This window comes from Lutra lutra, chromosome 14 (assembly GCF_902655055.1).
Source record: "Lutra lutra chromosome 14, mLutLut1.2, whole genome shotgun sequence".
Taxonomy (NCBI): Eukaryota; Metazoa; Chordata; class Mammalia; order Carnivora; family Mustelidae; genus Lutra; species Lutra lutra.
The window spans coordinates 36,724,435-36,738,012 of record NC_062291.1 but is presented as its reverse complement, the minus strand read 5'-3'; the positions used below and the strand labels follow the sequence as shown (position 1 = coordinate 36,738,012).

Genomic DNA, 13,578 nt, shown 5'->3' with positions numbered 1-13,578 from the left:
GTTTCTGATGACAGTCCCTTTGGCTCCTCAGGTTTAAGGCAACATTCACTTCCCTTCTTCCCACTTTGATATACACGGCCCATTTCAGCCTTCTCTTTTGAGAAATCATTTATTTTCATTATAGAACCATTGTTCAAACCTTCCCCCACAAACCCCGTGAGCACCCTTTAGATGAAGGGTGCTCCTCTCCACATTTCTCTGACCCTACAATGTAGGAAACTTCCCCTCAGCCTCATAATCCTGAAGCTCACTCAGCAGCCATATGGTTCCCACCCAGTTTTTGGCCCACCCAGACCTGCAGAGCTTTTTTAAAAATCCATTCATTGTTGAAACCAACCACCCTCTCTCCACCCTGGATCTCCACTTTAACTCAGTTTTCGGACTAAATAACCTTATTCAGGGCCTTAAGGCTATTAGTTCAGCAAATGTTTCTTAGGCATCTACTATGTGTTAAACAGAGAATATCCTTTCTTTCATTTAATCCTCATATTTCTTTGAGGTAGATGTAATTTTCCTTACTTTACAGATAAAGAAACTGAGGAAGAAATTTAAGTGACTTGCCTAGATATGACTGATTCCATATTGTCATGGAGTTTGAGGTTAAGGGGGTGACTTGGGGGAAAAAATGTCCTGTTCTTTCTGGAGGCCTCTGTGACTTGCTGAGTCACTTGCTTCTGTCCCACCTGTCCCTGCCAATCTCCGGGAAGGAGAAATGACACTGGAGAGGCAGAGAGGAGTAACCGCAGAGACAGAGGGGTGGGTGGCCTGGCCTGGCCCATGGCTGAAGCCTCCGTCCCAGTGCTGAGGGGAGAGGAAGCCACGCCTTGCCCCAGCGTTCTGGAACTGGAGGAGCTCCTGAGGGCAGGGAAGTTTTCTTGCAGCCACGTGGATGAAGTTTGGCCCAACCTTTACATAGGAGATGCGTGAGTGGTAGCTGATTGAAGGGGTGTGGGGAAGGGGACAAGGAGAGACAGTTCTTGGGCTCTTTATCAGCAATGGGAGCTGGGTGGAAGAAGGAGAAATAGTTCTGCTCTGCACATCCCAGGCCAGGGACTTACTCCAGGACCCCAGGGTGCTGGGAACAATGCAGTGATCCGATGTGACCACCAGGGGGAGCAGGGCCTTTGCCTGCCTGCATCACTGGAGCTCCCAGAGGATCCTGAAATCTTCTGATATATCCAGGACAATTGGTGTGTCAGGGGGCAGAGGCCTGGGGAATGGTGCTTTCGGGTATGGCATGGGATAGATAGAGAGTTCCCCTTCCTGGTCCCAGCCTCCCTCCTCTGGACACAGAGTGGGTGAGAAAGGTGAATCAGGGAAGATGTCACCACTGAATTTGCAAATTAGAAGCAGGTATGGGGTAGTGGCCAGGAGGGGCCAGATGTGGGTGGGGAGACATGGGGCAGAAAAGGAGGGGCAGCTGGATTCCAGGGCTGAAGCAATTCTTTCCTTCCTGTCTTGGCAAAGGCAGGAGCAGATGGCCCCAGGAAGCACAGAGGGTCTAAAGATAACCCTGTATGCCACCAACTCTTCCACCAGACAGCTCTGAGGATGGGGCTCAAGACTACTGGGTTCCTTGTGGCTCCCTTTGGACGTTTATGACTCTGTCCCTCTGAAGCAGGGGGGCAGAAAAAACCTCCTTCCTGGACTCCGTGGCTTAGCCAGGATCCAGCCCTATTCCCCCCCCTTCCTAGGGCCACGGCAAATAACCGCTTTGAGCTATGGAAGCTGGGCATTACCCATGTGCTGAACGCAGCCCACGGGGGCCTCTACTGTCAGGGTAGCCCTGACTTCTACGGCAGCAGTGTGAGCTACCTGGGGGTACCGGCCCACGACCTCCCCAGTTTCGACATCAGTGCCTACTTTTCCTCAGCCGCCGACTTCATCCACCGTGCTCTCAGCACACCTGGGGGTAGGACTTGGGTCTGAACCCATATCCCATCCTGCTTACTCATGGGGGGCGATGTCCAGTTTCCACTCAAATATCAGTGCCTATAATCCCTGCCCCAGGGTTAGCCAGTATCCCTCTCTGGATGTCAGTTTCTCATCTGCCTGACGGGAAAGACAAAACTATGTCTCACTGCACTTTTTTTGATACCCAGAGCGCTCTGACATTCATTTGTTTGACATCCTATTCATATCCCCTCTGTTTATTATCTATTCTGTGCCAGGCACTGAGCTAAATACTGAATCCACACTTAGACAAGGCAGAGTTCCTGCTCTTATGGAACTTGTCATTATGCTTTGTGGAAAGACAGTCAAAATTATGAGTACTATTCATATGAACGGGTAAATGTGAAGAGATCTAGGAGAACAGGAACAGGGCAAGGGCATTCAATCCAGGGGACCAGGGAAGTGAGGGGCCCATCCTCTACAACAGGATTCACTGGGCCATGTGCAAAAAGGTTGAGCTGCTCTGTGATTCAGGTGATGCTGTGAATGGTCAGGAAAGACTACACAGGGAAACGATGTCTTAGCCGAAACCGGTCAGATGAGTAATCGACATTAGTCAGACCAGGAACAGGAGAAGTTTTAGAGGTAGTTGGCATAATGTGTGCTAAGGCTGGAAGCCAGAGGCCAGCACAGCTTTGAGGAACTGAAGGTGACTCCGTGTTCCTCAGGGTGAAGGTCATGGTGAGGCAGCCTGAGGTGAAGCTGTAGGGTCAGCAGGGGCCAATCCAGCTCATGGAGGGTCTTGTAAGCCACGTTAAGGAGTTTGGACCCTATACCCAGGGTACGCTGATTAGGTATTGGTTTACCATTGGACAGATCAGGAAACTGAGAACCATAAAGGCTGAACAGTTTGCCCAGGGTTACAGATGTATCCAAGGCAGAGCAGGGGAAGGCATGTGAGTCCCTACCCCTGCTCCTGGGTGGGCCAGCAGGCGGGAAAGCGTCTTTCACCAGGATGTCTTCCTCAGCCAAGATCCTGGTGCACTGTGTGGTTGGGGTGAGCCGCTCGGCCACGCTGGTCCTGGCCTACCTCATGCTGCGCCAGCAGCTGTCCCTGCGCCAGGCAGTGATCACCGTGAGGCAACACCGATGGGTCTTCCCCAACCGAGGCTTCCTCCACCAGCTCTGCCAGCTGGACCAGCAGCTGCGGGGCACAGGCCGGAACTGAGGGGCCAGGTGAGGGCTGAGCAGGACATGTGGTGGGGGGCAGGATGGGTGCAATTAGAAGTGAGAGGTCAGGTAAGGGCTGCACAAGGAACGTGGCAGGGAAGGCCAGTGGGGGCTGGAAGGGGTCCAGACCCAACTACAGTTCTGGGGGGCCAGTGCGGCCGCAGCTGTCACTCTATGCTTAGTTATTTTCAGGCCAGCCCTGCATCTCCTTCTCACAGTGGGGAGGGAGAACTGGGGCTCCTGCCACCACCCGTGGCCTCCTCACATGAGCCCTGCTTGATACACAGTTCTCCTGTCATCTCGCCCTTCCCTTCCCTCCTTTCCCTGTCTTGGGCCCAGTACCCCACTCCCTACTTGCCCTCCCCCAATCAGTCTGATCTCAGAGATCCACAGAAGGAACCTCCCTACCTTTGCTCCCTCTCTGATTCTCGGGAATCCCTGTGGGACATAAAGGTCTTCCAGAAAGTCTATCCAGCTCCTTTCTGCTTCCGTTGACTCCCTGCCCGGCAGCTCCATGTGCAAAGGCATTTGGAGGATTAATAGTCAGTCCTTAAGTTGCGTATGAGGAACAGATCCTCAACACCTCCTGCCCCCTAGGTTTCCCCATTCCTGTTGGAGGCCCCAGTGTCCCCAGCTGCCTAGGAGAAGGAGTTGGGCTCCCCCTGCAGCCACGCTGCTTCTCAGGCTTCCAGACCACAAATGCACACCAAGTGCTGCTTCAATCTCCTTGGCACTAGCCCTGAGAAAAGTTCTCCTCCAGCTCAGCTGGGAGGAGACAGGGGTGTTTCTTCCTGCGGTAATTCGTGGTGCAGGGAGCAGCATTGTGAGGGAGCCACAGTGTCCACAGACCTTCCTCTCCCACCATGCCCAGGCTGGGTCTGTTCCTGTCTGTCTCCAACAGCCCACCTTCCTCTCATTCACATCCCCACTGAGGGCCATGGGCTGGGGAGTTAAGCCCCAAGGCTGCTTTCCACTGGCCCTAGCCCACCTCTAGCTCCTACCCATGCTGTTCCTTCCCTCATCTGTTCTCAGCCCTGACTTGGGCTGTGTGCCCCACCACCCCTCTGGCTCAGAGGGTCTGCCAGCTTGGGGTGGGTGACTGGCCTAGGCTCTCTTGGGAGTTGGGAAAGTGGCAGGTTTCTCCTGCCAGGCGTGGATTGAATTTCCCCCTGCCGGGCCCCCCACCAAAAGCTGTTTTTGTCTCTGAATGCATAACCAGTGCCACTAAGGGGGAGCAGTTTAGCACTCTGCCCCCTCCCTGACACTGGCAGGAGGGTGAGCATCTTGGGGGTGGGTATTAGGGCAGGATGGAGAGCTAGGTTTAGAGTTTGGGGATGAGTGTAATGGGAGAAATCAGGGTTATAGCTGGGTTTGGGATTAGGCCCAAGGCTGAGCTGGGTGGGAAACTGTTGTGGGGAGCTCTGCAGGTATGGGGAGCCAAGAAAGAGACAGGAATGGCATCCTGCTCTCTCCTCTGAACCGGTTTCAGGAAACTGGTAGAACAGCAGATCTCTGATTATGCCCAGTTGCCCCACTTCCTTGGCCTGGAGCCCTTAAATACCCTGACCTCAAGCCTCAGCTTCTTTCCCATCAGGCAGCTGGCTTTGGGGAGGTCAGTCAGGCTGCAGCATTGCACAGTTCCTGGAGGAGCCATCCACCAAACAGCCGATGCAACCGGAGCCCCAGGAGTTATACAGTGTGCAGCCTATGCAGCCATACACCGCAGACCTAGGGACTCTGAAAGATGATGGGGAGAGGTCATGTCTCCCCATGAGCTCTGGACCCCAAATTTGGTTTATCTCTCTCGGCACCCATACCCACCTGACCTTACACAGAGGGTTCAAGGCAGAGACAGGTTAGGTGGCAAGTCTTGCCCCTTCCTTTACAAGTCCCAGCTGATCTGAGCCTTGGGTTGCCAACCTATAACATGGAGCTCATCTCTCCCCCAGAGCTGGTCCTTTCTCCCTGCCACAGGGCTGGGCCACTTTGTTTCCCTGGCACTGGCCCTGTTGGTGCTGCTGGAAGTTCTGGCCCAGGTGGAGACCAAGAAGATGGTAAGAACCTAGTGTGCGGTCTGCCGTAGAGCATGCTACCCCATCAGCTTCCTCCTGCTGCCTGCGCTCCGTGTTGGCTACTGTCTTCAGTCCCCTCAGGTGGGAATTCTCTGCCTTCTCAGCCAACCCCTGAGGCTCCTCTGTCTGGGACTCCAAGTTCCCTGGGCTATGAGGCTGGGAGGAGAACAGGAGGGGATTCTAGGTGTTTGTGATAGCCCTTGGCCACAGCTGCCTCCACCAGCTCCCCACAGGACTCTGGGAACCCCAGCAGGGGCTGAGCCCTAGCTCCCTGGAGTTCAGACTTCAGAGACCCCTTGTAGGTGTGGCTGCAGGTAGGCAGGCGTCTGTGTATGTCTCAGGCATCTGGGAGTGTGAGTGGAGGAGTACTGAAGTATATGAGTATATGGGGAGGGTCTCTGGAGAGCAGGAAGGGATCTTAACAGGCCCAAATCCAAGGTCCCTAACTGACCTCAGTGGCCTTGGAAAGGACCTAACAGACCATCTGGCTGGTCTCAAGAGACAGTGAGGTCTGGGTTAGGAAGGCCTTCTGGGGCAGGGAGGAGTCTGGCAGAGGGCACAGTGGCTTCTAGACACACAGCTTCTGACTTCAGGCTGGGGCAGGTCTAAAGGCCTGCTCTGAACCTCACCTTCACCTTTGTAAGGGTACACCCACTTTCCTCAGCCCGAGTCTTCTAGATCTGAATCCTGGGCTAGTCCTATAGTTCTCAGCTCCCAGCTAAGCACCCCCGGGCCTGGGTTCTAATGTTGGCATTGCTGCCCGTTTGTGTGTGGTTTGGGCTAGTCTTCTTTCTGTCCTCCTCCATGGAAGATCCTTCCCGCTCTAACCTTCTGCCCATGCTTCCCACCACCCTTGAAGGCTAAGGGAGCTTTGAAAATAGCTTGGTGGGTCTTCCTTCTCCCTGTCCCACAATCAACATATGCATACACCCAGACCACAAGCAGACCCCTATGGGCTGCCTCTGCCCCCCGGCAAGGCCAGGTGCCTGGCTGGGCTTGGCACTGACCATGCCAGGGACCAGTGGGTGAGTTGGGAGTGTCGGGGGAGGCCAGAAGAGGGGAGCAGCACATCATGCTTTATAATTAAACTCAAATCAAAAAATAGCAACAGCATCAAGTGTGCGGAGACAGGGAGCTGGAAGCAGACAGCACAAAGTGCCCGTCAGAGAAGACCACAGCCGGGGCCAGATACCCCCACAGGTGGGTGAGTGCCCCTATCTCGGGGCCACGGAGCATGCTGGGTCATGAGGGCCAGGGCACCTGGGCTTGTGGGTGTTGTGGAGGGACTGGGTTAGACTGGAGGACAGACTGGGTTAGAGACAGAGGCACAGACAAAGCAAGGTAGAGTCAGAAAGACATGGTCTTGAGTCCTGGATCCCATGCTAATTGGCCGTATGACATTAAACATATTGCTTAATCACTCTGAGCCTCAGTTTCCTCATCTGTAAAATGGGGATGATAATATTAGCTGCTTCATAAGGGCACTGTGAGGATCCAATGAGAAAATGTAAGCATTTAGCTCTGTCTGGTACCTTAGTAGCTTAGTAGATCCTTAGTAAGTGGTGAATATAATGACAATTATTGCTGGACAGAGAAACAAACCTCAAGAGACACAAAGAGACAGAGACTAAGCCTCATGTCCTGTGGGGAGATATGGCTGAGGCTCGAAGAAATAATAACAATAATTATTATTATACTAAAAGGGTAATAATAATAGTAATGATAATAATAGTAAGCTGTACCCTTTGGGGGGGCATCTATCCTAAGGTAGGCCTGTGGAAGGGGCCTTCCTTTTAGTATCTCATGAAATTCTTACAGTAGCCTGTGAAGGAACTGGCTCAGCAAGAACCACAAATACCAGTCCTGAGAACTCTGCCCAGATCTGTCCTCCCAGGCCTGCAACCTGTACGCAGAGCCCCACTGGCCGGTCACCGTCTGCTGCCTACCGGTCACTTGCCCCGAGGCGTCCTTCGCCAGACTCCTCATGTCCTGTCCTGAGATGCCTGGCCTCCACTGCCCTTGGCCACTGTCCCATCCGCTTGGGGAGGAGGCGGGAGAAGCAGAGAGACTGGCTAGGAGGGAAGGCCAGTGGGAACATCTGGAGGTTCAGCTGAGGAGGTGGCTGGCCATGGCTGCCCCCTTGCCCTGAGGAGGTCTGGGCCTTGGCCTGAGGCCACAGGCATGCAGCGTGGGGCGGCAGAGCACTGTGGCGGAGCACGAGCTCCTGTGAGGCTGGGGAGAGCCACATGGAGAGGAGGGACACACACAAAGACAGAAAACAAGGGCCTAACCTCGTAAACAGCGGCAGCCCAGGAGCCGTGAAGCCATTGCCTGAGGAGGCAGCTGTTGGGCTCAGGGAGAAGGCGCAGGAAGGAGGCAGAATGAGGGCCAGAGAGGAGGAGGAGAAGAGCCTGGCCTGGCCTGTCTCTATGAAATGCTGGGCCCCGTGCTTTACTCTGCTGTGGCTGGTGGCGGAGGATATGTGGGGGGAGGAGTCAGGCCAGCTCTGGGGGCAGCAGAAACCAGGGGAGCTGCTGCAGCCACAGACTTCCCTTCCTTGGCTATGTCTGGAGCTTGGAGGATGAGTCCTTGGGCAGGGGGCTGGGCCCCAGCAGGACAAAGCAGACAAGTGGGGTACATCCGTGAGCTTCAGGTGTGCGGCTCTAGGTGGAACCAAACAAAGAATACCCCTAAGTCCAAGGAAAAGGCCCCATTCTCCAGACTTGGACCTAAGGCCCCTCAGAAGCTGAAATATGGGATGTGGCCTAGCAGCCCCCAATCTTTGGTGCCTATGCTGTGTCCTTCTCTTCCCAGGAGCCCCTGAGACCCGCTATGTCTCAGCCAGACCCAGGCTGCCGGCTCCCCGGGCACAGCTGGGCTGCAATGCGCCCAATGGCCACAGGGTGGCGGCCACACCCCATGCCAAGTTCAGAGGCTGGGGTACGTCTCCCCGGCTTCCCAGACCTCCATCCAAGCCCACCTGCGGCTCACTCACCCCCAGCCTTTGGCTCCAACAGGAGTTTGGCTGTTGGACAAGCCTGGGGCCTGGGCTTTCCCCAGCCCCAACACACTCCGCTGCTCCCTACCCTGTGGTTACCACAAACCCAGCCACTGCTTTCCCTCTCAGGTCAGACATACCCCCTCCCCACCCAAGGAATCCTAAAAAAGCAAGGCCAGGATCTCGCACAAGAAAAAGACAGGCCATGGCCCAGACGGGAGCAAAGATTTGCTGGAGGCCACAGAATGAGTTACGGCCACTCTCTCTTCCCTCCCTCTGAAGTTCTCTTTCCACCACTTCAGTTAGCCTCTAATTTCCAAGGGGAGTTCCAGGGCCAAGGGCCTTCATCCCAGAGATGCCAAGCAGAGAGGGGCCTGGGAGTTTGGAAGGATTGCACTTCAGTCCACAGCAGCCTAGGTCTGCACTCAGACCCCACCCCCACCGGCTCCAAGAGAAGGACCTGGAATTCTAGCCACTTCACAGCATTTGTGTTCTGGGCGGAACCTGCTGTGGCTGGGTTCCGCTTGGGTGCTGAGTCCCGTCCCTGTACCCCATTCCCGGCCCCAGGCCATGCCCTAGGTAGGTGGCAGGCCACTCAGCCTGCCCTGAGAGGTGACAGTGGGAGATGAGGGGGAAAGCCGGGTCTTCACTTCCACCCTGCCCACCAGCTGCCCACTGGGTGAGCTTGGCCAAGCCGGTGGCCTCCTGGGTGCCCATTTCTCTTCCCGGTCCTATCACTGCCTACCCAAGAGAAAAGATGTTCTTCCCAGTTTGTACCTTCCCTAGTTACTGGCTGAGGGGGCCAGGGACGATTAGCCAAGATAGGCACTCCTTCCCAGCTCCGCACCAGCCCCAGGTTCTGGTGCCACTGACATCCCAGCTCTGCAGGGGCCCAGACATCCTCAGACAACCGACTCCTGACACAAGCCATCCCACCTGGGTGAGGCCTGACCTGCAGCACTGGCCTGAGTCATGGGGGTAAGGAGGAACGTCCCAGGGCCTAGAGGTAGAGGTGCGACAGCAGCACCAGGCTCCTCTGGAGAGACAGATGGAGTAGTGACCCTCTCTGGAGTTCCCAGAGGTGGCAGCCAGAAGGCTTGGGGCACAACCGGACTGAAACCCCAGCCTTGCTCCCTATTAGCCACACAGCTTTCGGTATCACTTAAAACATTCGTCTGAGTGAGGCCTCAGGCTCTTACGAGGCATCAGCTTACTTCGTATGGAGATGCTAACAAATGCCATTTCATGAGATGGGCTCTGTCCTTCAAACACCCGGAGCTGGGAGGGACTAGGGACCTCGGGAGCGGACTTGGAAATAGCAGAGGAGGGGGCCTGAGGTGAGCTGCCAGGTGTGAGGGCCTTCCTAAGTGCACCTCTGAGGTCCCCATCCCTACAAAGTCCCAAGTGTCAGTGACTTAAGGGGGAGTTGCTACCGACAAGGAACTCCAATGGCTCCTTGGGCAAAGCTTCCTATATCCAGGACCTCTGGAAAGGGCAGGAGAGACCTTCCCAGCTCCACAGCAGTGACAACGGATTGATTCCCTTGTTCTCTGGGGAAAAGGAACTAGGTCTCAGCCCCAACTGAACTGGTTAATAACCTCATCCAAAATAGCTGAGGCCCTTCCTGCCACATCCCAGTGGCCCCTGGGCCTCCCCTTCAGCCGGACCCACTGGTGGGGATCCTGCCCCCAACCACCACAGTGTCCACTCTGTTTCAGGATGGACTCACTGCAGAAGCAAGATCTCCGGAGGCCCAAGATCCACGGGGCGGTCCGGGGGTCCCCCTACCAGCCGCCCACACTGGCCTACCTCCAGCGCTTGCTGTGGGTCCGTCGGGCTGCCATGCTGAGCCACGTCAATGAGGTCTGGCCCAACCTCTTCCTAGGAGATGCGTAAGTACAACCCGGAGCAGGAGGTGGAGGGAATGGAAGGGAAGCCTCTCCCCAAGACTTGCAGGGGCAGAGGGGGCACTGTCTTTGCCTCCCACCATCTCTTTCCACACATCCCTATCCTTTTTTGTTAATTTTTTTTTTAAGATTTTATTTATTTATTTGACAGAGATCACAAGTAGGCAGAGAGGCAGGCAGAGAGAGAGGAAGGGAAGCAGGCTCCCTGCTGAGCAGAGAGCCCGATGCAGGACTCGATCCCAGGACCCTGGGATCATGACCTGAGCTGAAGGCAGCGGCTTAACCCACTGAGCCACCCAGGCACCCTGTTATTAATTTTTTTAAAGATTTTATTCATTTATTTGACAGACAGAGATCACAAGTAGGCAGAGAGGCAGGCAGAGAGAGAGGGAGGAAGCAGGCTCCCCGCTGAGTAGAGAGCCTGATTCGGGGCTCGATCCCGGGACCCCGGGATCACGACCTGAGCCAAAGGCAGAGGCTCTAACCCACTGAGCCACCCAGGCGCCCCTTATGTTATTAATTTTAACTGTGGAGATAGAACACACATAAGAAAAGTACATGTAGGACATAGGAACAGTTTCACCATCCATGTTAAGAAACAGGACATTCCTTATGCCTCAAAAGTAACTGACCCTTCTCAGCATAACTCCCTTCCCTGTAGATGACTAAGTATTGAAATAATCTCCTTGCTTTTCTTTATAATTTCAACATTCATATACCTAACAATGTGGTCTTGCTTGTCTTTTAAAGCTATATGAATGGAATCATTTTGTGTGCATTTTGTGCCTGATTTTATGTGCTCAATATTGTCAGATTCACCCATGTTCTATGCAGCTGTGGCTCTCTCATTTTTCATCGCTGTATACTATTCATTTGTATGACTATACCATAGTTTATCCATTTGGTCGTATATGGACATTTGAGTTGTTTTGACTTTTTGGCTATTGTGAACAGTGATCCTAGGAATGGTCTGGTACATGGGTCCTGGGGGCACACACGCAGGTTTCTCTAGGGTGTACAGTTATAAAGAAAGAATTGTGAGTCATTTTCCCAAAAGTTTTCCTAAAATTTGAAACCTATGGATCAATATATGGATTTTAGAAATTATCCTTAATATTTAGAAAATATGTTCAGTATCTTGTTAATAATATGGCAAGTATGCTATCCCCCACCAGGTAACCAGTAATAAAATCCTTGTTGACTTTTAAAAAAATGCATACACATCTATGTACATAAATGCCTTTTCACTTTTTTTTTTTTATACAAAAATGATACCTCTTTCTAGTCCCATTTTGTAATCTGCTTTAGGTAGAAAGCTTTTGAAATGGAACCACATACCATCTTTCAAAAATATTTTTAAACAGTGTTCTGTATGATATCCTGCATTTTCCACAGGTTCTCAATATAGCACAGACACCTTTCCTCCTTTACCTGCAACTGTAACATTTTAAGTGTTGCCAAGTATTTCATTTAGCTATACCACACTCAGTCTCCTGTTACAGGATATTTAGTGATTTCTTCCAATTTTTCACTATCTTGAATGTTATTAGATCCACTTTTTGGGACACATTTTGGATTTTTTTTCTCTAAGTTCCTAGAAGGGGACTTGCTGAGGGAACGTACGTATGTATTTTGTGTATTTTTAAGGCTTTTGATGCATGGGGCCAAACTGCACTTGACCAGAGTGAAAAAGAGTCTGGAACTTCAACTAGAGGAGCCCCTTCACTCAGGCCTGTTCACTCTTTCCAGTCTCACACTTGGAGGAGGATGGCAGAGGAGGGAAGGGGATAAGTCCAGCCAGAGGGGACCTGATGAGACCTGCCCCCTCTCTCAACTCCCCCATGCCTTCCCTCTAGATATGCAGCCAGGGACAAGAGCAAGCTGGCCCAGCTGGGCATCACCCATGTCGTGAATGTCGCTGCAGGCAAGTTTCAAGTGGACACAGGTGCCAAGTTTTACCGTGGAATGCCCTTGGAGTACTATGGCATTGAGGCTGATGACAACCCCTTCTTCGACCTCAGTGTCTACTTTCTACCTGTTGCTCGATACATCCGAACTGCCCTCAGTGTTCCCCAGGGTGAGCTGCTGGGAAAGTCATGAGGAGGTGGGAGGTGGGGTGGTGATGGCTGTGGTGGTGGTGGTGGTGGTGGTGGTGGTGGTGGTGGTGGAAATCTGGGGCTCTTTTTCCAGTAGCATTGCTGGGTTGGGTGTCCAGAGTTACAAACCACTTCAACAACCTTCCCACCCCATGGAGCAATTGAGCTACTACCATTTAGTGAGTGTCGCCTTCAGGGGACCAACAATCACAGACGTAGCTAAGATCCAGTGTGGTTGTCCCTGGAACCATATCCCTCAATAAGTGTGTTAGGCAGAAGGTACAGGGCCTAGCAAAGGCTGAGCAGGCCCTTCTAAGATGAGGCCTTGGCAAACGGTTACAGGGACAGGGAAAGAACTGGCAGGAAGGGGAGGTAGGTGGACACCCCTGTCATCTGCCACAAATCCAGGGAACTCCAGAAATACAGTATCCCCTCCCACCCTGCCAGAGTTGCAAAGGATTCCAGAGGAAGCACATTGGACCTGGAGAAGGGAATCCCCCCTGTTATCTTGCTGTGTGACCTTGAGCCAGTCCCTTTCCCTGTCTAGGCCTCAGCTGCCCCATCTGACTGTGAGAACACTGTCAGTATTCCGGGGTGCTGTGACAGGTGGGCTGAGGCTGGCAGAAGGATCTTCAGTTCCCAGTGGGGTGGTCAGTGCAAGGGCAGGTAGCTGACACTAGGCTGTGTCTTCCTGCAGGCCGTGTGCTGGTACACTGTGCTATGGGGGTGAGCCGCTCTGCTACAGTTGTCCTGGCCTTCCTTATGATCTGCGAGAACATGACCCTGGTGGAGGCCATCCAGACGGTGCAGGCCCACCGTGATATCTGCCCCAACTCGGGCTTCCTCCGGCAGCTCCAGGTTCTGGACAACCGACTGGGGCGGGAGACAGGGCGACTCTGACTAGGTGAGCAGCCGGGAGCCCTGACCCTCTAGCCAGCATGGCCTAACCCAGCCAGCCTGGCCCTGGGGACAGCAGCCTTTGCTGTTTCCAAAGACCTTGAGGTATAAATAGCAAGTGGGGGTTTAGCTGAGGCAGAAGCAGGGAGAACTGAGTGGTGACCTTTAGCAGGTGGATTTCGCTGACCCAATCCAGAGATTCTTTATACAAAAGAGAGTTCAGTCTGTCTCTATAATAAAAGGTTCATCATAATAAAGACAGGAGGTCTTCTGGTGGTTTGTGGGGTGTGTCTTTCTCCCAAGATCGTCATGAGAGTCCAGAAGACTTGCCTGCTCTAAGTCAACATGAGGGCAACCTACAGAAAGGGTCTGAGTCCGTGTCAAGTCTCCGTGGAGACAGAGGGCAGGTGAGGGTTAATCAGTGGCATCTGCCTCGGGTGCAAAAGGGAGGAAGAGGGTACAGGTGCTGAGAATTAGCTGGTCCT

At 53.4% G+C, this 13,578-nt stretch overlaps 1 protein-coding gene across 5 annotated transcripts; it reads left to right on the top strand.

The window, feature by feature from the left end:
• The first annotated feature begins 697 nt into the window (after positions 1-697).
• On the top strand, positions 698-13,350 carry DUSP13 (dual specificity phosphatase 13). 5 transcript variants are annotated; one of them, XM_047703162.1, is made up of 7 exons: positions 700-923; positions 2,922-3,129; positions 5,073-5,177; positions 6,301-6,395; positions 9,912-10,085; positions 11,957-12,177; positions 12,894-13,350. In XM_047703162.1, the coding sequence occupies exons 1-7, from the start codon at positions 778-780 to the stop codon at positions 13,094-13,096; spliced, it is 1,152 nt and encodes a 383-aa protein (XP_047559118.1). In that variant the 5' UTR covers positions 700-777; the 3' UTR covers positions 13,097-13,350. The 5 variants fall into 5 exon arrangements, 3 of the variants coding, with proteins under 3 accessions (XP_047559118.1, XP_047559120.1, XP_047559119.1); XR_007122767.1 differs by lacking the exons at positions 6,301-6,395; positions 11,957-12,177; positions 12,894-13,350 and adding an exon at positions 1,695-1,912 and having other exon boundaries at positions 698-923; positions 9,912-9,930; XR_007122766.1 differs by lacking the exons at positions 9,912-10,085; positions 11,957-12,177; positions 12,894-13,350 and adding an exon at positions 1,695-1,912 and having other exon boundaries at positions 698-923; positions 6,301-6,337.
• The last annotated feature ends 228 nt before the right edge of the window (positions 13,351-13,578 follow it).